The sequence below is a fragment of the Callospermophilus lateralis genome, chromosome 9 (genome assembly GCF_048772815.1).
Source record: "Callospermophilus lateralis isolate mCalLat2 chromosome 9, mCalLat2.hap1, whole genome shotgun sequence".
NCBI classification, from domain to species: domain Eukaryota; kingdom Metazoa; phylum Chordata; class Mammalia; order Rodentia; family Sciuridae; genus Callospermophilus; species Callospermophilus lateralis.
Window position 1 is genome coordinate 24,168,627 of NC_135313.1, and position 23,884 is coordinate 24,192,510.

The 23,884-nt window shown below is 33.2% G+C and overlaps 1 protein-coding gene and 1 pseudogene across 1 annotated transcript in view; one reads left to right on the plus strand and one right to left on the minus strand.

The window, feature by feature from the left end:
• Erbb4 (erb-b2 receptor tyrosine kinase 4) overlaps positions 1–23,884 on the plus strand; it is a 681,070-nt gene that overhangs the window by 180,434 nt on the left and 476,752 nt on the right. Inside the window, exon 3 of the mRNA XM_076866449.2 lies at positions 21,484–21,670. Coding sequence (XP_076722564.1) covers positions 21,484–21,670 — 187 coding nt within the window. The remainder of the gene's footprint in view (positions 1–21,483; positions 21,671–23,884) is intronic.
• On the minus strand, positions 241–1,757 carry LOC143407174 (E3 ubiquitin-protein ligase RAD18 pseudogene; annotated as a pseudogene).

Here is a 23,884-nt window from a genome sequence, read left to right on the forward strand (position 1 = left end):
GCAAAGCTGGTGAACATGTGGATAGTGTTTATAAGGAGAAACGTTTTAGAGGCAGAAGGCAACTGACCAAGTGAGGATGCTTAACTTTTTCTGGAAAGGCGGAAGAGACTAGAAATCAGTTAACCATAAGATTTAGGAATTAACATCTTCCCTTGGACATTTATAAATATGGAATCCATATATGGCAATAAAAAGTACCACATTCTGATCACTGAATTAAAAAATCAGCAACAGCCCACACTAATTCCTATTACGCTTGTTTCAATCTCAGCACTTTCAGCTGCTCTTGTGCGGCGATTCTGTCCTGGGCTTATTTCTATGTCTTGAAGATCATTTTTATGTGATGCTTCCCAGGCTTCCTCTTCTTCCAGAAGATCTCTTATGATGTCTGAACTGGAACTATTGCATGAACCTAATTCCGATGTGTAAAGAGCTGATTCCTGAATATCAGTACAACTAGAAGAATCATCTTGTCTATCAGGCTTCATCTTTTCTGGGGAGCATAGATTTGATGGAGGAAAGTGATTTCTTACTGAGGTTGTATCTGAGAATTTCATTTTATCATCTTCCTGTCCCATATGCATGGATAACAGCTTTTCTGTAGATTCATTTTTTTTCATTACTTTGTTTTTTGGCATTCCATCAGTTTTCTTGTATCCTTTTTTTGCCTGATCCACCAGAAGCCGAAATTCATTCTGATGCGTTTTACGATATTTACTGTGAATTTCATCTATTTTCTTTTCTGTTTGGTCCTTCATTAAAAACCATTACACTTTCATTGAGTTTACTTGCTTCAAGACGCATCCTGGTCTTTTCCATGTTTTCAAGTTCCTGGACTATTTCAGCAGCTGATTTAGGATGCAAAGCATCACATTGGGCATTGTACATATGTACAAATTCTTGATGCCTTTTAATAAGCTGCTGTTTATTTCCTTGAGTAGACAATCCATGCTGTTTTAGTTTTTTCTTTAAATCACGATCAGAGAGCAAGTTATACACTGTTTTGGGCAGTGGCTTCCTTTTGTTAACAAAACTTCTGAGGCTTTCCTTCTTCTCTTCACGTGATAAACAGCTGTCTAAGTGTTTATTGATGTGGTTTTCTAGAATGCTAACCCCGCAAACAGGACAATCCACTTTAGAAACTTGCTTCAAAGTGGACGTAGAGGGTATCTCATGACCATTAGTATCTGAGAAGCCAAGGGCTGTCTTTCCCATAAAACATGCTGCTTTAGTCTCCAGAGAAGTGCTTGCCTCTTTCTGTGGGCTGAATTTAATGTCATTTTCTTTCACTGACAACTCTGATGTAGAACCATTAGTTTCTCTAACCAAGAAATTGTCCATTAATCTGCTCCCCTGCTTTAAAGAATTTCGGTAACCTCCAGGAGTATGTTCTTTGACAGCAAGTTTCTTAGAAGAGGAAGAAGCAGGAGATATGGGTGGTGATTCTAAAGCAAACTGCAACAGATGATTCCGTGCAAAATTCAAGCTTTTTACCAGTTCATCTAGTATGCGATTATTTTTCAGGTCTGGCTCTGTAACTGTCACACAACAAGTTGGACACTGAGTTTTATAAGATAGAAATTTTCTTATACAGAGAGAACAATAGTTATGTGAACACTGAGGAATAATCATTGTAATGTTAAAATATTCAAAGCAAATTCCACATCGAAGTAAATCATCTATTCTCTTCATCACTGCCAGGCCAGGAGGCCACCGAGGCTCGGCCAGGGTTTCCATGATCTCTCCTCAGGATGCCGGGGGCCCGCCTCCCACTGGCCTTCCGCGCTAGATTACTCTATCCTTCATTTTAGAGATGAAAGACAAAAGAGGTTATCCGAGGTTTTGTAGCTAATTGGCACAATTTGAACCACAGATAAGGACTTTTAAGAATAGAGTTACCTTAGATTAGTTAGAGGGAAGTGATGGGAGGGAAGGGAAGGGGATGTGGGGATAGGAAAGATAGTAGAATGAAACAGACATTATTACTGTATGTATATATGTGACTACATGACCAATATGATTCTGCCACATATACACTCAAAAAAATGAGAAGTTATATTCTATGTATGATATATCAAAGTGCATAAATACATTCTACTGTCATGTATAACTAAGTAAAACAAATAAAAAGTTTTTAAAAAATCAAAACAAATTATTGACAAGAAAAAAATAAAAGCATTAGCTCAAGATTGTTCCACCAGTATCTCATTTATTCTCTTCTTCATTCTTTTCCTCCTTTCTTCCTCCTTGTCCATATTCATGGAGTTTGTATTATTACCCTGGATCTATCTTGGGTACTGCTGTTACAAGATAAAGAGAGGTCTATTTGTAGTTACTGATAATAAAAGTGTGAATGTTGTTTGAAACTCACCCAGACAGAAGTTTAATGAAAACAATGCCTTGTAAATCTTATAGCACACACCTGTAGCCACTCTGGGAAACAGGATAAAACCTACATTAGCATCTTTAACCACACCTAGAGAATCACTACAAGTCTCAACTTTATAAGTATAGTCAATTTTAAATTATATTGAGAAAGACCTAATGCACTCTAGAAGAAAAAAATTATATATAATTTAGCATACAATCAGCATAATTACTCTTGCATATGATAAACCATAAACTATGTACAATTGGTTTCAGGCTCTCCTCCTTAAGGAACTTGGAACATTTTTTTTTTTTTTTGGCAAAGAGATATTATTGGTTCAAACCTGAGTGGATTCTGTTTTTCTAACCTATTGCGCAGACTCTTCTGTGAATCAAACCCTGCTTGTAATTCAACTTCTTTCTCTTTTATTGGAGTTCTTGGTTTGCAATATCATATGCAATTGTCCTTATTTTGTCACTGCTTTCCTAAAGAGGGCATGCTTTATTATACTTGTGAAATGCTTTTTATCTTCAGTATGGCAAGGTGAGGTAAAGCTTCTTTCGAGTCAATGTTTCGACTTAAAAATTTTGAATGCTACTTCTCACTAATGCTGATTCTCCATTTGTTACTGACAAAATTAATTAACTTTAAAAGGAGGCCTTTAACTCTTGGGGGGCAGAAGACATACATTCTTAATTTGGGTTTGGAGTCTATTTTGAAAAGATCTCTCACTAAGTAAAAGTGATACTTCATTTGCAAATTAGTGAGAGAAAGGGCAGGGGAGCAGAGTGTAGAAAATAAAATGAAAACAGTCATTTTGCAAGTACTTATGTGACAGGGACGTGTAATCCATTTCCCTCCTCCCCAAAATAAATATGAAATAAAATTAAGTAAATGCATAACTTTAAGAAGAAGAAATGAACTAGCTTTATTTTCCCTGATAGATATTGTGAAAACCTAGAATTTCCCTGTGGCTTGGTGATTTTCTCCAAGCTAATGGTCCCATTTAGTGTGTGATTTGAAATGTTCAATACCTATGGACAAAAGAATAGCAGAACAATAAATAAGATATATCTGCAATATTTTGGTTAAACAGTGGTAAGACAAAGCAGTAACAAATGGGGTGAAGTATTCTGCAGCAATCTCTATTCTCTATGTTTCATGTTCTGGTGTGATGCATAAAAATGCCTTTCTCTTAATGGTGGTCTTTTTGGTCTTTACTAAGATCTGCATTCAAGCGTATGTTCTTACTATTTATGATGTGAAATTTGGGGGAGTTGGCAAAGAGATTCTTGAAATGATGCTCCATTTGCTTCACCACCACAAAGCACTGGAAAAACTATTTTTATGAACTGTGCCCCCAAACTGTTCACAGTTAAATCTTGAGGGTTTTCATTGAAGCTTGTTCCATATGTTTGAAAACCCAATGATGCCTAAAGGAGTTCAGAATCACAAGTTGGTGAGATGAAAAAAAAAAAAAAAAAAAAGTAAAAGACTATTCCCTTAGAAGGGAAAAGCATTAGAAACTGACTTTTAAAAAAGTTTGACAATTTCATTAAATTGCTGTAGTTTGTAAGTGAAAATGCATTTTCTCATAGATTATATAATTTTACAAGTATAATTAATGAATGTAATTTAAGTACAATTGTGTAGCCTAAGTGCAGTTTGAATAAATATCACTTAATACTGTACTAGACATTAGCTTTTTACACAGCACTACAAAAAAAGTGTGTCCATATTTTAGATTACTAATCACCCTTAGCATATTAATGGATCAAGTACATAATATATGCCATATATAATGATTACCTGCAGAGTTTTAACTAATGAATAAATTACTAAGAAAATATGTTCTAATTTCATGAGAAATCAATAAAACTAAATTTCAGGTTAGGCTAATTTAGGTTCCTGTTGACTCTTCACTTTCGTGTTAGACTGCATTCTATAATCATTTTCAAAATATTCTGCATGTATGACCTGGATCTGTACTTATCAATGGAATCTATGTTTGATCCTTTCTTAGGGTGTTGCTCTCTGCTGGTTCTTTATTATAGCTAATTTGGCCATCATGTTGGGGCTGTGTCCCATAAATGTTTTTATTTCTGTTTGCTAATTCTTGGTACTTACCTATTTTATCAATTGTGTTTATCAATGATAATTAGAAGATCTGGAGGATGTAAATATTTTTTTCCTAATTATATCATAATTTGCTGATACACCACCTCAAAATTCTCAGTATTGCTGAACTTATCACACTTTGTGAGATTTGCAAAGTGCTGAGTACCTTAAGTGAAGCCATTTAAATACTAACTTCAGTACCCTATTCTGTTCCAAGATTTTAGATGGATTTTTGGTTTTATTCATCTAAATATTTGGAAGCTCAGGCCTGTCACTTAGCAACCTTTCATGAAGAAATTGGTGAATAAAATGAGGGAATGGTTTATTTTGGACAAATTCAACATATATAAGTATATATGTGTATGTATACATAAATGTGTGTATTTGTGTGTGTGTGTGTGTGTATGTGTGTGTGTGTAATGTGCTACCTAAAGCTCATGAGCTTTGTGTGAAACAAAATTATACAAAACCTGGATACTAATACTAAAATTCAATACCTATATGAGCATTCATATAGTCTTTGTATTTTATAGTGATATGATAAAGTTCAGATGAAAGTGGGTAAAATGTATTTTTAAGACAGTACTACTGCTCTCAGAAACATATAGTTTGTTGGTTTTTCAAGTAAAATTTTTTTAAAAATTAGTGATACTTGAAAAATATTTATCTGAAAAATTAACATCCAAGGTTGTTAATATGTAAGTTAGTGTTCTTCATAATATTTTGAAATGCTGATTAGCACTCTATCACCAAGATATTTTATCTTTTTCATTTTAGTCTTTAAATATATTTAATGTGGAAATTTTTAAAACTGAGACAAATTTCTTAAGTATTATGATAAAGCTAACTGTGCTTGCTCTTTTTAAACATGTTTATTTTATGTTTTTATATAAGTAAAAGTAACTGCATTTGTATACATTGTAGAAATACGTATAGAAATCAAAGGCTTTTCTTAATTTCTTAATGAGTTTCAGTGTCACCTCAATTATTTGGAAATTCAAATCCTGTTTTTCTTTTTTCTCCCCATTTTTCTCTGGTAAGGTGTCAACTTCCATTTTCTTTCTTAAGTTACATTATAATTTAGAATTTTGCATATTTAACTATTTGATTAATTGTAGCCATTTTACTTATACTCTAGCTACTGAAGTAAAATAGAAAAAAAGTGGAATTGTAATTTATGTAAGCATCTTTCAACACCAGAGAATTTATTAAAATGTGATTATTTCAGAAAAATATTTTTGAAGATGGCATATTTGTATGTGTATATTAAGTTAATAAATAAATTATATTGATCATTTACATTTATGATATATTAAAATTAGTACAATGATTTTAATTATTTTTATAATTTTTCAAATAAGATATTTACTTTTATATCTCTCCCAAAGTCTTTAGTGGACTTTTTTGGTAAAATACTTCAAACATTGGTATAATATCAGAAAATATAATTTTCAATATAATCCTTGGTCCACAAAGTGTTTTCATACACTGCCTGAGTGTTTGTTTCCCTTCTCATGATATGTCACTGCCAATTGTTTTGTGGTAGTGCAGGAGCAATTAGATATATAAATAGATGATCAGGTATCAGCAATGACCTTGTATTTAAATAATACAGGTATTAATAATCTGTGTAGAGGAATTGTGGTATAGTTGAAGAAATAAAATTAGTTATGTTTTGTATAAAAGTAAAAAGGGGATAATTTCACGGTAACTAAATTTGATATTCTCTGCAAAGAGATCCAACACCCTACCAGTCCTATACTAGGTAATTATGAAAACAATCAGTTAGGAGTAATGGTAATGTTGGTAAGAATACTAACACTAGTTCTCCTAGTGTAAGAGTTCTGTTATTGTGAATTACAGCAACAAATGTTGATTTGAGCTCTAGGAAAATGTCCTTCGGCAGAAACTTAATCCCCATGACCTAATTTGTTTTATCTATCTTTTCACACACTAACACTTTCCATAAGGGCTTTGAGGTAATTGTGTCAGCAAAACAGACTTTACCATGAATTATTTTGTAAGTTTTATTTCTGTATGTCAGCTGGTAGAGATTGCATCAGATTGCAGTATCTAGGTCTGCTTAAGGAAATTAGTGGAGGATTAAGAGAACATGCAGCAGGAAAGAAGGGTGAAAAATTTTTCAGTGGTGAAATTCAAGGATGTTAAATCAAATGTCACCTGTCATCATTTTATTAGTATCACTTCCTTTCTAAGATTCTTGTAGTTCATGAACACAAAGTCCTAAGGCATTTGATCATTTAACATCATTCTGAAAACAAATTGGTTGAAATGTAGTAAATTGTTTCAGAAGTGGCTGATTGAAGATTAAATGTGATATTTATGTGAAAGGACTTTGTAAAGTATAATGTGCATAGAAAATATGAACACTGTGATGATGATGAAGGAGGAGGAGGAGGAGGTTGAATGAAAACAAGTCAATATCTACATTCCTCCTCTATAAGATGAAAATGATGTTGATGTCTCTGGTGCTGATGAGCATATTAGGAACCTGTGACCCCTACCTCTAGAACAATAACCCAGTGTTGTCACCTCTGCTGGTGGTGTGCTTAGTAAGTCCCTTTCCAAAAGGAAGCTGTAAGAGAGAAACATAAAAGGAAAACTGCCAGTGAAAATAACTAAATAGATGATGACAAACATTTTCTACTGCACATATAACAAGTTGCTAAGAGACCATTCATTTGATCCACTGGGAAATATTACTATATTTTATATTTAAATTAATTTGGTTACAAAGTACAGCTTGAAGACTATAAGAATATACTTTCTAATAAAAGATATCTTCTCCGAGAGAAAAGAGAATGGGTAACAGAAATGTCTGACATTTTTTAAAATATAAATTTGTTATAATAACATCTTAGCCTTAATGTTCCCAAGTAGTGTTAGGCAAGCTTTTAAACAGAGAATGGGAAGAACATCAATGTAGAAAGCTTTGCTACTACTAAATAAGGTTATAAAGTTGCAGAGCAGAAGAGACAGGGAAAGGGGGAAAGTAAACAAGGTATTAATACCTATTTCTGTACAATTTACCCATATTAATACATATTTATACATATATTCTACCTACCTCCATTCATCTATCTCTATCAGTCTATCAAGCTATGTTGTTGCCTGCTTATATTTTTATAGTGATAAGTTCAAGAAAACAGATATTATTGGGGGATATATCTCACAGTGCTTGCCCTGGCTATGGATTTGATTAAAGTACTGCAAAACAAACAAACAAAAAGGAATCAGATACTATTATAAGAATACTAATGTAAATTTTCTTAAAATTATATAAATATCTTATTATCATAATAGTATACTAGCAGAAAATGTTGTTGTTGTTATTATTATTATTATTATCATAATCATTTCCTTCTAGAAAATCCCAAAGGCAACTTTACAATCAATAAAATTAAACAGTTGCCTCAAATTAGTAAATTTATTCTAAGTTCTCTCACCCTTGGCATTAGCATTTTGGACCTGACCATTCTTTCAACCTCCTAGAATCTCTGTCAACTAGATGCCAGCAGCACCTTCAGGCATTTTCTATGTCGTGTTCTTCCTTAATCATCATAGCTAGTAAATTACTAATGTATTTATTATTCTACCTCCAAAATACCACTTGGATATTAGCCCTGTTATTGGGGTATTCATTTCTTGTGTCATCTCTTACCTGGCAAGAATTTACTAACTTTTCTCTCCCCACCAGCCACTTACCAACAATCCCCATTTTTTCACTGCATTCATGGAGATAATTGCAGAAACAAAACAAATTACAGCCTAATTTCCCTGTACACAGTGCCACTAACTCCCCATTGTGTGGCATAAGGTTTGGAATTCCTATCTTTCCTTTTCCACCTGTCCCTCTTGCCTCATTTTCCATTCAGCGATCTTAGACTTTCTCTGCCTGAGTGTTCCTGACTAATGCATTCAGTTTGAACTGAAAAAATTTAATAGAAAGGAATACTATGCAACCTGAAATTGTTTACCTCCTAATTTCCTCTATCAAACATTTCCTATATAGTGAGATGTAGAAATCAAGGGACAACTTTATGTCCTTCCTTTTGTTTATACCTGATAACTTCTTTATATATATATATATATATATATATATATATATATATATATATATACACACACATATACTGCAAATATAACACACATACTAAAAAAATGCACAAAACAAATGTATAGCTTAAGAAGTTTGAAAGGCTTACCTTACACCCTTGTAACTATCAACCTACATCAAGAAATAGAACTTGACTAGCTCCCCAGAAACCCCTTCTTAATGTCAAATGCTTTTCTTCTCTGAAGTAATCATCATCATTACTTTGTAGAAATTATTTACTTATTTTTTAACAGTTTTATCACCCAAGTATGCCTCTTTAAACATTATGGTCTGGTCTTCCTCATTTTTAAAGATTTTTTAATAGAATCTCTTTGAAGCCTTTAGTTAGAAGTTCCCCCTTCTCTCTCTTTCCTTTCCCTACCAATTAACCTGTTCAGAGATTTTGGATTTTTTTTTTTTTTTTTTTTTTGTGTGTGTGTGTGTGTAGAATTTTGCAGAGTTTGTTTTATTTTAATTGAAGAATGTTAGTTGTATCATGCATATTCACGATAGAGTTTAATATGTTTTCCTACTTTCTACACTTCCAACAAGTTGGCAGTTAGATCTGCTGAGTTCATTATACCCATGTTTAATCCCTCTGATGCAACCCCAGGTGGTAGTGTTCCTGTAGCAGGAGGAACATGATGTCATCTTATCTTTGGGGGCCATCAAGTATCTGAGATTTTATCCCATTTTCAAACTAACCAGTTTATCTGTCACTTGTGTTGGTAGAAGGCATGAGACTCCATGACACAGCATTGAGCAGGTTTCATGTTTACATTGGTTCACATTACTCCTGGGGACAAATTCCATGAGGATGATTGAGAAGCAGGAAAAAGTTCAACATCTATGCAAGATGAATTTGTGTCACAATTGAAGAACACTGAGCTCACAAAATACCATTGTTACAGAGAGGGCTGCTATCAAATTTGCCTTCTGTGATGAGAAAGCTAATGTTCTACCTTCCAACACTGGTTTAGTATCTGAATATTCTTGAAAAAAATTAGTCCTGACCAAAAACTGACAGAAGTCATGCAGAAATTCCATTGAGAATTGCCTCCAACCATTTTCCCTATTCTAATAGTTGTTCTTATATAGCTATTGATGCTGAATTTTTTAGAGCCATTAATTCATAGGAAATTTCAGAATTGTAATGCACCAGTTTTCAAAAGAGATAATTGTATTTTAGAAAAGTTTAAGGTTTTGAGGAAAATCGTGAAGAAAATAATTCCCTGTAGCTTCCAATCTTTTCCTTTTGTTATAATTAATTAACAAATATAGTTTGATTTAATTTTAACATTTAGATTTAACTTCTTAGTTGGAATATTTTATAAATATTTCTGCCTTAAAAAGAGTGAATGCTGAAGTCTGTGCAAAATTCCTATGTTGAGATCTATTGACCAAGAATAGTATTGGTCATTGCAAGGTTATTAGGAAGCAGATGGGTGCCTTATTAGAGGGAAATCACAGGGCCCCCTTATCCCTTCTGCCATATGAAGACACAGCAAAAGATGGCCTTCTGTGAACCATTAAATGGACTTTCACTATACACTCAATATTCCACTGCCTTTATCTTGGATTCCCTAGCATCCAAAATTGTTAGAAACAAATTTCTCTTGTATATAAAACATCCAGTCTGTGATAGGTTTTTGTAGAAGCCCAAATAGACGAAGACACTCCCTTTAATCTATTATTTTGTTATTCAGTGCCATAGTTCATGTTTAAAAATAGGATCAGCATTTCATTATTTTCTTCTAAGAAAATGAATTGGCTTATTGTTGTCTAAAATTAGTAGTTTAATATCATATAATATTATTATGAACTCAGATTTAAATATAGTTGATGGGTTTGATTATTTATAATGATTGACAGTTCTGAAATTCAAATATCTCATCATTGACCACAAAATATCTCTCCCAATTGATTCTAAGTCCTTTTGTGATTTCCTTATAGTTTTTGATAGTTTCCCCATTATCTGGTATGATCAGACACTTCAATCTAGTATTTTTTTCTTGCTCCAGACCCAGAATTATGAAATCCTGTTTTGTTTTAGTGTGACAAGATCACAGTCTAGGTGCCAAATCCCTGGGGGACACTTCACCTTTCAGGGCTCAGGAAATTGTCTAATACCCTAACAAAATTTTCCTTCATTAATGTTCCTCAGGCAGCGTTTCTGCTTCATCCCTGTATATCCACAGGATGCTGTTCATGCCCCATGATGTTTGTCACTATTTTCGAATGTCCAGGGTCCTTATGACAGTTCCATTGTGGCATCTTAAGCATTTTATTCCCTTTCTTCCCCTCCATATCTATCTTCCACAGTGGTTGTTACCGTCTAAGAGTCAAGGTCATGCTTTATATATCTTTAACACTCAGAACAAAGCATACCTTCTCAAACACCCAAAGTACAATTTGTGAATGAGTAAAACCAAAATAGACAATAGCATTTTAAGAAGATAGTTTAAGATCAATGAATTTTTACCTTGGAAGTAATGTGTGTGCTGTCTCAGAAGATACCATAATGATGTCTTCACTATAAAATTCCAGGAAAAGAGAAAAATTGAAGAAAATATTTGATAATGAAGTTGTTTACTTGAAACTGATGAACACACAGAAACACACACACATAAGTACATGTCTCAGTATGAAATCATGTGGGAAAACTATAAATGCTCAAAAGTTGAAGGTGATGATATGTAACAGAATCTGAAATAATTTTATAACAAGATAAATAGATGTTTGGGAGTTGAATCTTAAAATAAATGGTTTATATTTGAAATATTAAAGATACAGGAGTCAACTATCAGGTCATTACTAATCTTTCTCAGGGGAACCTTGTTTTCTTTGCATTGATCTTGTCATTAGAAAAAGATTGGAAATAATGAAAGAAGCAACCATTCTCCATAAAGTGGGGATTATGTCTGTTGTATTACTTTTCCAACCCTTAGGTCTTCAGGACCTTGAATAATGTCTTTCACATAGTAGGGGAAAAATAAACATTGAGGAATAAATATTTGAATGGATAGGTGGGTGGGTGGATAATGCTGAGACATTGAGCCTTAAGAACTTTTTGGAGGAAGGGAAGTCAAGCATATATGTATTAAATACCTACTGTGTGGTAATTGCTTTCAGATATTGTTTATTTTCCAAATTTTATGCAAATTAGTCCTTGCTTTTTTGTTTGTTTGTCTTAATTGAGAAAACCCATGTTCAGCAGAGTATCATTATGTGGTCATGCAACAAATGAGGAACTCCTAAGTTTGAAGCACAAGTGTCTTTTATCTCTATTCCTGATGGACCTGTTAGTAATGCTGTTTTTAATTCTTTATGTAAGGATGGTTTTGTCATATTTCCATCATGTATTTGCATAGAAACCCATTTGATTCTACATATCTGTATGAAAAGGTCCTTACTTTCCTACTACCTAAGAGAATGCCAGTTTAAAGACTTTAAAGGCATTTTACTGTGTATATTTGTAGCAGATTTTGCCTTTAAAAACATGTGAAGCATGCTAGAGATACTTGTAAGATATGCTCTTGCTAAGTTCATATTTTTGCCATAAAGAAACCCTGGAAAGTGTTATTCCTAAATCACAATTTTAGATTGTGTTACAATGGATATTACTTTAAACACAGGAGTAACTGTTCCCACATTTTGAAAGAAATTGGGATTTAGATCTCCAGAATAACAAGATTTTCAGGAGTTTTTTTTTTTTTTTTCCTAGTGGTGGTTGTCATTTTAATATTTTCTCCTTCACTTTTCACCCGTGTGACTTTGTGTAAGTGCTCTCACTTTATCTAGCTTTTTCACCTGTGAAACTCAGTAACATTCAGAGTGATGTAATGAGTAAGTGATATAAGATACAATTTAGAAATGCCTCACATAGGGGCTGGGGATGTGGCTCAAGTAGTAGCGCGCTCTCGCCTGGCATGAGCAGGGCGCTGGGTTCGATCCTCAGCACCACATAAAAATAAAAATAAAGGTGTTGTGTCCTTCGAAAACTAAAAAATTAACATTAAAAAAAATTCTCTCTCTTAAAAAAAATGCCTTACATACAGAAAATACAAGATAAGTGCAAGCTAAAATAATTAGTAGAAACACTAAATGACAACTTAGGAATGGTTGATTTATATAAGGATACTTAAATCAAAAATCAATTTCTGTATGTCCCGGGTCTCAACTTGTGTTATATTTGTAGCTGTGATTTTTCCCACAAACGTCCATAGAAAGCATGCTCTATATGTTTTAAGTTGAACATTAAGAGCACGGTAATAGCATCAGACCTTGTTGTCATTGGAGATAACTAAAGAAAGTGTTTGTTCTTTATAAATTAATTAAGGCTTTTGTTTTATGTGTTTATGGCCAAGTATTAGACAGATACTAAAGTGTGTCTTGGCATCTTGTCAAATGCAAGCCTGATACTTTGGCTTTTGATTTCTGAAATTGCTCACCCTTTTCATTTAAAAATAACAACAGACTAGTCACAGAAGCAGTCACCTCTAGCTTCTGAATCCTCAACGGCCATTTCCCATATGCTTTTCAGCAGAGGCAGCTGTTGTCAGACATCATTTTATGAAGGCCCATTTTCCTTGTTTTAAATTTTGAGAGGGGGAAAAAATCACATTTTGAAAAGACCTCAGACATGAAACTGTCACTTTCAATTGTAGGTTGAGATGGTACCAAGCAGTTTTCTCATCTAAACTTTGGTGATTCATAGTTATCCCTTTAGAAATAGAAAAAGAAATTTTTATATATTCTATGCAAACAGAGGCAACCCACTGGATAAAACTTAAGATTCTGGATTCAGAAAAACAATAAAGGTTGATGCTGAGGGCCTGCTATGAGCCTGGGTTTTGTTAAGCAATATATAGGAATTCACTTTTCCAAATAATCTTAGAATTTGGAGATCCAGTTGTTCTCATGTTATAGGTCAGGAAACTGAGCCACAGAAGGATTAAATAGTTGACTCAATGGAACACTACTGAATTTCAAGATAAGGATATAGGCAGTACATTAGTTTGCTTGGGTTATCTTAGCAAAGAACCAGAGTCAGGGTGACTTGAACAACAGATACTTATTTCCTCATAGTCCCTGGAGCCTAGACATATGTGATCAATGTATTCATAGGGTTGATATTTTCAGAGGCTTATTTCCTTGCCTTGAAATGACCATGTTCTCCATGTGTCTTCACATGGTTTTTCCTTGGTGCCTGTCTGTGATCTAACTTCTTTTTTTTTTAAAGGACATGAGTCACATTGGAATGGGGTCCACCCTAATGGTCTCAATTTAACTTAATCATCATTTTAAGGACTCTGTCTCCAAACATAGTCACAATATGAGGTACTGGGGCATAGTGCTTCAACTTGTGAATTTAGGGGGTAGATTGTCTTTCAGTTCATAATAATCTACAGCATTATGCACTATGTAATGCCTATTAATCAACTAATTAATATCAAACATGTATGCTCATATATTATTTAACATGCCTAAACTACACAAAATATTTTTAAAGTTGAAAATTAATAATATGATGCAATAAAAATTGATCAATAAATGCAATAATATGATATCAATAATGCAAAAATTTGATCAATAAAAAATGATTATTTTCTGTGGACTCAACTTGTACAAAGTCAGTGACAAGTATCAAACCCAGGATCTGTCAGATTACAGCACATGGATTAAATCACTAGACTGAGTTGGGCTAACACTTTCTCTGTGGAAGGTAATATTCATCAACACATGTACAATATAATAATATTATAATGTTTGAATCATATGTAGCCTCACTTATATGAAAGTGCTGATAACTAAAAATTTCTTTTTGGTTTATGTTGTCTACTTAAACAGTTTAACTCAAATATTTCCATGTATTCTTACTTTTTTTTTCATTTTTGCAGCATATCTAAGTTCAGTGAAATTCATTATAAGGCATTTAGTATGTATATTTGATAGAATAAGCATGAATTTAATACTACAGATGATCACAAATTGTTAAAATTTGGAATACAGGTTTAATTGAGACATGTCTATGATTATTGAAATATATCTACAGAAGCTCACAATTTGTATAATCCATTAAAACATTTAGACAAACAGCAGAATTTTGTGAGCAAAGAATGATTTATGAATCAGGCAGCATTCAGAACCAGGAAGAGGTTCAAATAACTCCACCCAGCAATATGAGCAGGCATTATTTATAGACAGAAAAAGAAAGTGCCTTAGAGAAGCAAATTAATTGTAGCTTGATATTTGCTTTATTTGAGCATGGTTATGATGAGGCATTACCTCATGTGAATGAAATCTGATAAGCTGGTACCCTACTATGATTGGCTTAGACTTGGTTACCTTTTTATTATTTTTATTTATTTTATTGGGACATTATGATTTTACATAATACTAGGGACTAACTTTTTACAGGAATAAATTATTTGTTGCAGTTTGTTTTCCTAACTTAGGTCACAGTTCTCTATGTTGGAGTTCAAAGTAGGGAGGAAGTGTTAAGTCTAAATTTAATTTAACAAACCTAACTCTAGCCTAACAAGTCTGTGATACAGAAGAGATATAGTCTACATGTGGTCAGGAAATGAAGGGAAATTGGAAATGTAGTTCTAAAGGAGGACTATTAAGAATTCTCTAGTCAACTCAGGAAAATACAGAGTTCAAAGAAAATGATGGGTACTTCTGGAGAGGTAAGTTATGTACTCCTCTTTTCAAAGGGTCTAAAGGTGTTTAGTGCAAAGAAGTGATGAGCTGAGAACTGGCTATGTGGCCTGTGAAGAATGAATGTATAATGAGCATGAATTCTATTCTACTGCAGTCAGGTATATGATATTTCACATCGCTCTATTTTTCCAAATTTAATTAGACCAGACTTTGAGTCCTGCTTGCTAGGGTGGTATAAACAGAGTTTTAAACAGTGAACAAATGGAAATCAGAATGCAAAGCAAAATGTACTATCTCTACAAGAGCAGGAAAATGTGATATTTGTTATAAGCTTATTATTTTATTTTATTTTTTTGGTAAACTTTTTAATATTATGTCATAGTTAAGAACATTCTCTGCTTTAGTTATTCCCAGCTGTGCCAGGAGGGGCAGGGACAGAAATTAATTGTCTAGGGAAACGTAATGGAAAACCTTACTGATACAGAGACTGCAATTCACTACAGCATTTGTCACCCTCAGACAACACATAAATTCTGTTGTCATTACTAGCAGAGGGACTTTCTGCCCACACCCCAATTTATTCCCCTCACTGCCACCATAGTTCTCTGTTTCTTACTTCTCTCTGTGATATTATGTATTTATTTAATCTGAGGTCTACTGTCTAAAACAATCACTCTTATGTCGGTGGATGTCCCCACTGATGGAATGTATTAGTACAATTTGTGGGTGATACTAATTGGGTATGAGTACATAAGACAAAAGAGTAACAATTTAGAATTCAGAACTATTTGGACTCATTGCAGAAGGTTTTAACAATAGAAAATAGTTATATTTTCAAAGAGATGTTTATAACAAAGAAAGATAACTTAAAACCTGGATTTGCTACATAATTGGAGTAGGAAAAAAATCTAGGAATCAGTTTTACACATATACAATATATAATTGATTTTAATTTTTGTAAAATTCTACCTAAATGCTAATTAAATATTCAAAATTTGTATGCTATCACAATCACTTAAATCTTAAGATAGATAAAGGAATGTTAGCAGAGCTATTATCCATTTCCACTAATGACTAGTTTAGTGAAAACCACTAACAACAATGAAAAGAATAAGGCAGTTAAAGCAAATAAAATAATATTACTAGTTGTTTAAACTGTTGTTAAATGAAATACAAATTTAGAAATAATAGAATTGGACTTTTCAGAAATAATCTGTAGGTACAAAGATAATTTAGGGAACCAGTACAATCTCATCTGATCTTTTAATGACAACCTTTGAAAATCTCAGAAAGTTTATAACTGTAGATTTCACAGTTTTCCTAAAATATTATAACTGGGAGAAATAATTATTAAATTTATTTACACCTAGAAAAAAATTCTTGTGTTCTTTTTTCTTTCTGGGATTATTGCTAATACGGAATGGGAAGATAATTTTTCTTTCACTTTCCCATACTTCTTTATTTCCATTATCAGATACTATAAGAAAAAGAAATTGTCTCTTAAGTTAGAAGAGTTCTCAGCATTTAAGATTTTAATAATCTTCAGTTGTGTTCACTTCCTGAACAAAGTATCTGTAGGAGCAAACACTGACAACAGGAATCAATCAGTTTCATTGAGCAGAAGCTTAACCCATGAAGAGGAAGATGTGGTTGTTAAAATAGGTAGAGTTTCTGGACTAACCTGTTAGTAAGCAGGAACCAAAGTCAATGTTTTCTCTTTGCCTAGATATTCCAAATATTTGTATTTACTACTGCAGTCCCTGGGCATAAATCATGATAATATTGTTCAAGCAAAGTTTTTTATTAGTAGCAAGTTCATAAAATCATTTTCTGTGAAAAACAAAATCTACAAAGACCTTGAGCATTGCTTTCCATTTTTCAGTTCTACTCCATTCAACAGCCATTATTGAATATCCGTTCAATGCCAAAGTCTATACTAAGAGCTATAACATGGGCACAAAAGAGTATAAAGAGTCATTCCTGAAGTTCAGGAATAAAGTACAAATTGCAGAGATATGATATAAACATTCTGAACATTACATAACAGAGAGATTAATAGCAGTGCTTCTTATGTAGTTATTTTATTTTCACTGAGCTCTTCCTAGATAGTTCATCTACCTGACTATTATTAGAAATAATATTGGTAATGACTAGCATCTATTAAACATTACTATTTGATAGACTCTATTTTATATTGTTCAATCCTTAGTACAGCTTTATTATAGACATATTAGTAGTATCTCATTTTCAAACATGGAACACATTGAGGACCATTAAGGTTAAACAACTTGATCAAGTCCACAAAACTAATAAGTTCAGAGGGTAGGTTTTGAGAATAGCTTTGTCTGGAAGAGAAGCCCATGTTCCTTACCATTATTTACCCTTGGTAAGTCTATTCTTTTAAAGTTATCATTTTCATAAAATTTGTGAGATGGTAAAAACAGTGTTATAGAGATTCTTTCCAATAGCTGAAAGGAGAGTAACAATGAGTATTTGACATGATTGCGTGGCCTTATCAAATATTGTAACACTTAATTTACACTCTTAGATATTGCTCAAGTTCTTACCCAGATCTGCCAATATTAGCTAAACCCATGTTATTGACTCTCTTTCAGCATTTAAGTGATCCTGCCATCACTGTTTTCTATCATTTTATTTGTGGTCAGTGAACATTGCAACTCACATTCTGCAGCAGAGTTTCCTTTTGAGCTATTTCAACATATTTGTTCATGGGGAAAAAGTGTGACTATGGATACTAGAAAAGAGAAAGCAGAGCCTTTAGATATTAGAAATTTATATTTATCTGCTGTAACTCTTTAAAAATCTTTTGTTTCCATGAGATCCCCTAGATGTAAGAGATTCGAGCAACAAATCTGGGGTTGAGAGATTTGTAATCATCTTTTGTTTCCTTTTATTTACATTATTTCTGTGTGTAGGCAATAGGGAGGTCAGAGATAAAGTGATTCACTTATTCACCATCATAATGATCCAGTAATTTACATGGGTCTTCGTACTGGTGGCTTTGTTCAAAATGGCTTTCATGAATGCAGTAACATGGAATGATATCCAGTGTACATATAATGAGGATATTTGTTGAGCTAACATTTAAGCAATACATGCCATTTTGCAATACCAGAGAGTAATAAAGAGAACAGATAATGAAAGAGATACAAACATCAGCTGTAACAACCAATCTCTTCAGTACCGATCTCTACAAAGGAGTAGGTATTGCTTCTCATGTGACTCAATAAAGGTAACAAAAGTGTTTCTAATTATAATTTAATGCTGAAATGAGAAGTGTATACATTTTATAAAACAATTAAATCAAATATAAATGTGTTAATATGTGAAAGCAAAGTTATTCTTAGTTGTAGTTTATTTTTTTCTTGTAGCTAAGGGTACTTGGAACTTCCTCTTCTGTATTAATTGATCCTCCTCTGTGTTCAGTATTGTTCTTGGATTTTACATACTATATTGCCAGAGTTCTTTATATTTATAGGTTATTTGCAGCTTTGCCTAATGTGTGGTACAAAAGCCTTATCAAGTGGAGCATCTTTATCAATTATTATCTAGAAAGATTTCTCCCTCTGATAAATGCTGCACAATTGCTAATAACATTGCTCATTAACCTTTTCTTGCTTGAGTGCTCTTGACCTGAATTCTTTCTTCTAAAACATCTTCCTCCATCCTGGAATATATGAATGGGTTTTTACAGTTTTTGATAAGAAGAGTCACTTCTTAAATGGGGTTGGAGAAATATGAGCAGGAATGATGGATATTTCTACTTATTCTAGGTAGAAGATTGTTGATATAACCTCATTTACCAACATGTACCTTAGTGACTAGATAATTATTGTGTACAGGTTAAAAGATAAGTTATTTTATAATAAATGAATGAATTTTACTTTTGAGACCATATGATGTCACAACATATTTTGATCCCTCTTCTAAGAACTAGAAGAGGTAAAAATTCAATGGAACAGTGATTGAAGGAGGAGCTATAGTGGTGTGGTGCTCTCTGGGCACATGCAATTTCAAGCAGATAGTGGCCTCCAAGCAATGCATTCTGCAGCTGAGTTTCTACCCTTTTATTTTGCCTTCAGTATTCAGCTTTTTACTCTAAGACACTGTCTCAAGAATATCCATAGTGACTCAAAAGTTTTCATCTGATGCCAGATTTTAGGAATTTCAGACATTCCTTGCCTCTTCATTTCCATTTTGCTTCATTAAGATTCATGCTTCTAGGTGATTATTGGCAGATTGGGAGGCTAGCTGTAAAGTATAAATGGAGTCCAATATATTTTATGTTTTATTTTTTGTTATAAGTGATTATTAAATTAAGTGTTTTATCATCCCACTTTGGCAGGTATAAATTTATACCCAGGCACAACAATTAGGATTTTTGACCAATGTAGCCCAGGCACAACATTAGGATTTTTGACTCCTTAGGAATGCAGTGGTCTGGCTAGAAATGGGCCTCCAACTGCAGCTTCTTTTCAATCCAGTTTTGTTCCACACTGCAGGAGGTCTTTTTTGCAAGTGAATAGGAATTCCCACATAGCCACCATCTGAATTCTCTATCTTTAGACATGTATAAAGACCACCCTTTCTTCTTAGATTTGTGCACCTAGGTGGCACAGACTGCTTACTACTGGGGAGCCAGGAGGGGGAAGATTATCTCAAAGGCCTTGGCTAAAAGCTTGAAGAATCAGGATGTTTGAAGTATGATTAGGGAGAAGGGAGTGCAGACTCCATATAAGTGTTTTTATTGACCCAGTAGACTGGTGGTGAAGGGTTTAGTCAGAGAAGGGCCAGACTGCTCAAGGAATACATTGAAGTGTCATGATTTGATTCATATTTTAAGAGGATCCTTTCTAGCTTTGACTGAAAATACACCTTAAAAGGAAAAGAGTAGACACAGGTAGAACTATTTGCAATAATCTTGATAAGGAACAGTAGTGGGTCAGGTGGTAACTGTGGATGAGAGAGTGGTTCCCAATCTTTTTGAATGTGAAACAAATAGGATGGATCACATTTGCTTTATAAAAGAGAGTCACAGAAGGTGAATGTTATGGCCTAAAAATCAGAAAGGATGGATTGACTTCCAGTAAGCTGAGCAAGTCTACTATAGGAATGAAGAGGGAAGATAGGAGTTTAGCTTTTGATAAGTGTATCTGAAAAGTCTCTTCAACATCCAAATAAGAATATTTACTAGACAATTGGATATATAAGTCTTCAGTTTAGGGTACAGTGTAGTGATAAATGCTGGGACAGCATCAAACTTGAAACTGGGTAAGATCACCAAGGGAATGAGAAGAGATAGAGAAAAAAAAAAGAAAGAAAAAGAAAAGACTGGACACTGGGACATCTGAATCAAAAAGGTTTAAAATAATGTGGTTGGTATTAAATAGTAAAAAGTACTTTAATACTCATATTATTTTTATTTTAAAAGAATGTTTAACTTATGTACATAGTTGTTATGATGATCTTGATCATTTTACTGAAAACTATAACTTAAGATGAAACTCAAAGCTTTTAGTTGTTATGTTTTGCTCTAAAATGTTTCACAACCCTTTAAATAATTAACTCATAGACAATTAAATTTAAATAGTAGATAGTAAAAATAAATATTGTTATTGTAATGAATTTAGAGGTAACAATCAGTTTTTAATACATGTTCTTTATAAATATGTTCCCTAGAGATGTGCAGGGCTAATGTTCTATGATAAATAAAGTACTAAACACCAATATAGCCATTGTGAATTTATCCCCAAATACAAACTAATGCAGCTTCATTTACTTGTGATAAGCTTACCAATTTGCTTATCTATGTAAAGTTTGATTGATGGTAATGTGTCCTTACCTCATTGTAGTTTGTCAATAGATGAGACCTTTATTCCTTTAATTCTTTTCAAATCTCAAGTATGAGGAATGTCTCATAAAACAAAATCCATTATCTTATTATAATCTGATACATAACTTTTTGAAAGAAATACCACTTATCCTTCAAATGAGATCCCAAGCCTTTATGATCTTGTATTTCATTATGAAAATGAAAATGGAATAGAATAAGAATGTGATATGGAAATTTGTATATTAAATTAAAAACTGAAAATTAGAATGAAGTTATTTATTTTTTATCTAAATGACTGCACAGACACATTGACAAGTTAACTTTAATTTCTAACAGAGACTATTGTTTGTGTCTTTTCAGTCTATTCGAGAAGTCACAGGCTATGTGTTAGTGGCTCTTAACCAGTTTCGTTACCTGCCTCTGGAGAATTTACGCATCATCCGTGGAACAAAACTTTATGAAGATCGGTATGCCTTGGCAATATTTCTAAACTACAGAAAAGATGGAAACTTTGGACTACAAGAACTTGGATTAAAGAACTTGACAGGTAAGAAAAACATCAGAAATAGCAAATGTACTTTCGTTATCAGTGTAATGTGGTTACTGTAGTATGTGTTAGAAAGAGTTACACTGCAGAGCATTTAAACATAGACTATTTATTCATTTTTTTTTTTGCGTAATGATGCCCTGTGATTCCCTTGCTTTTATTTACAGATTTTGTAAGTGCAGTTTGAAAGATACCATAGTACCATATCTCAGCAGAACAGAAGTGCACTCTAAGGAAATGCTCAGTGACTGAAAACCCAGATATGAAGCAGGTTTAAGAATGTTTTTGGGTGGTCGCAGACGAACAGTAGACCATATCATCAAATCTGTGCAATAACACCACAGCTCTCAGTTTTGTCAGAGCTCAGGAATACCCAAGCCATTATATCTAGTTCAACTATTCTTTCATTGTTTGCACAATCACCTTATTTTGGAAAACATAGCTAATTTATTCAATTTCTATTTCTCTTATTCGTAGCTCACTAAATGCTATCAGTAATTTTTTCTTAGAATATTTCAAAAAATTATTTGAATTTTTTTATGTCATATAAGTTTAGGACTAATGGACTTGACCTAATTGCACACTAAGTAAAAACTCTGCTTATTATTAAGATATCTGACTGAACTAATGTACCACAGTGTATTAAATGTTTTAGCTCATTCTTAAAGAAAGAGCATCATCTGGGAACTTGTTAGAAATGCAAATTCTTGGCCTTTGCATGGAATCTACTGAATGATAGGTCTGGGAATAGGACCCAGTAATGGGTGTTTAAATATCCATCTAGAAATTCTGATCACTAACATTTGAGTGAGAAACATTATTCTAATTAAAGTATGTTACCAAAATGGTAGAACAATATCTAGTCAACCTCTTTACACTTACTGGATACAAATAATTTTCATTTATTTTTCATTTTGTAGAGAGAAAGGAGTGGAATAGGCATGCTTTTATTTGAATGGCAAGAAATATACCCTAGATTGGTGTCAGAAGAATAGCACATTGAGAACCTGGAAGGAAACATGTATAAAATGACTTAAGAGGTGTTGGAGATGCTATAATATACATTTGTATCATCATTTTGCCCAATATCAATTTAGTGTACTAATAAACCATTACACAGACAATAATCATTCAAGCTGAATGATTTTATTTTTAAACACTCGCAGCAAGATAAATAACAAGTAGTAGCTGTGAAGATGAGAAGTAGGTAGAGTATTGTAACAAATAATTTTGGGATCAGGATTTGAGTTTTGCGTGTGTATGTATGTGTGTGGTTATAGTTTGTATTTCTCCTAAAATTGTTTTGATCTGTTGGCATTAGAACAGAATGCCTTTAGAAGAGCATACTTGTTTCCTGCATACTCTCTCTTATCTTTGTGGAAAGTAGATGTGCAGTTAAGGAGAGGGCTGCCATTTACAGTGGTTAATGGTTGAATGCTCTTTAGACATATGTAAATTAACTCCCCTGTTTAACATTACTATTAATGAGCTTGATGTTCTCCAAGTGCTATTCTATGTACTAAAGACATTATAAACTATCTTATTTAGATATGCTTTTACATTTACTTTACAAGGATACTCTAATTTTTTTTTTTTTTTTTTTTTTTTTTTCTGGTGAAACAAAACAAAATAACAACTTGTTTTGCTGCTGCCACTGACCTTCCCCTGGTCCATTACAGGTGAGGTGAGGTGAGGTAGAGTGGAGAAAAGGTAGGTTTCTAGAATAAAAATAGACCACTGTTCTAAAAGAGAATAAGGAACTTGTCCTGCCATTTTCTAGGTTTCCATTAATGCTAGGTGTCCCCAGAGGGAAGGTACATGTTTGTCAGTGTGTCCCCTAGGGACATAACCATCTCCACCTTTAGGCTACTAGGAGTGTTCCTACTGTAGTTCTACTAGTCCAGAACTAGAGAGGAACACATAAGGCCTCTATGAAGTTCCCTTGCAAGTAGGTGTGGTTCTAATTAGTCACTCCCAAGGATGATGTCTTCTGATTATTTTATCAGGTCCTTCTTAATCAAACATTCCAACTTAAAATCTAAATCAATGCTTTATATTAAATTTCCACCTTAAGTCTATAAACTTCTACTCATTTAGTCTTCAGTCTGGCCAAACTCTACAAGGAGATTCATTTTATAGGACATAAAAGCCACTATTTTCTCTCTCCTATAATTTTTAAAATTACTTCATCTATTACTAATGCTAAATAATATC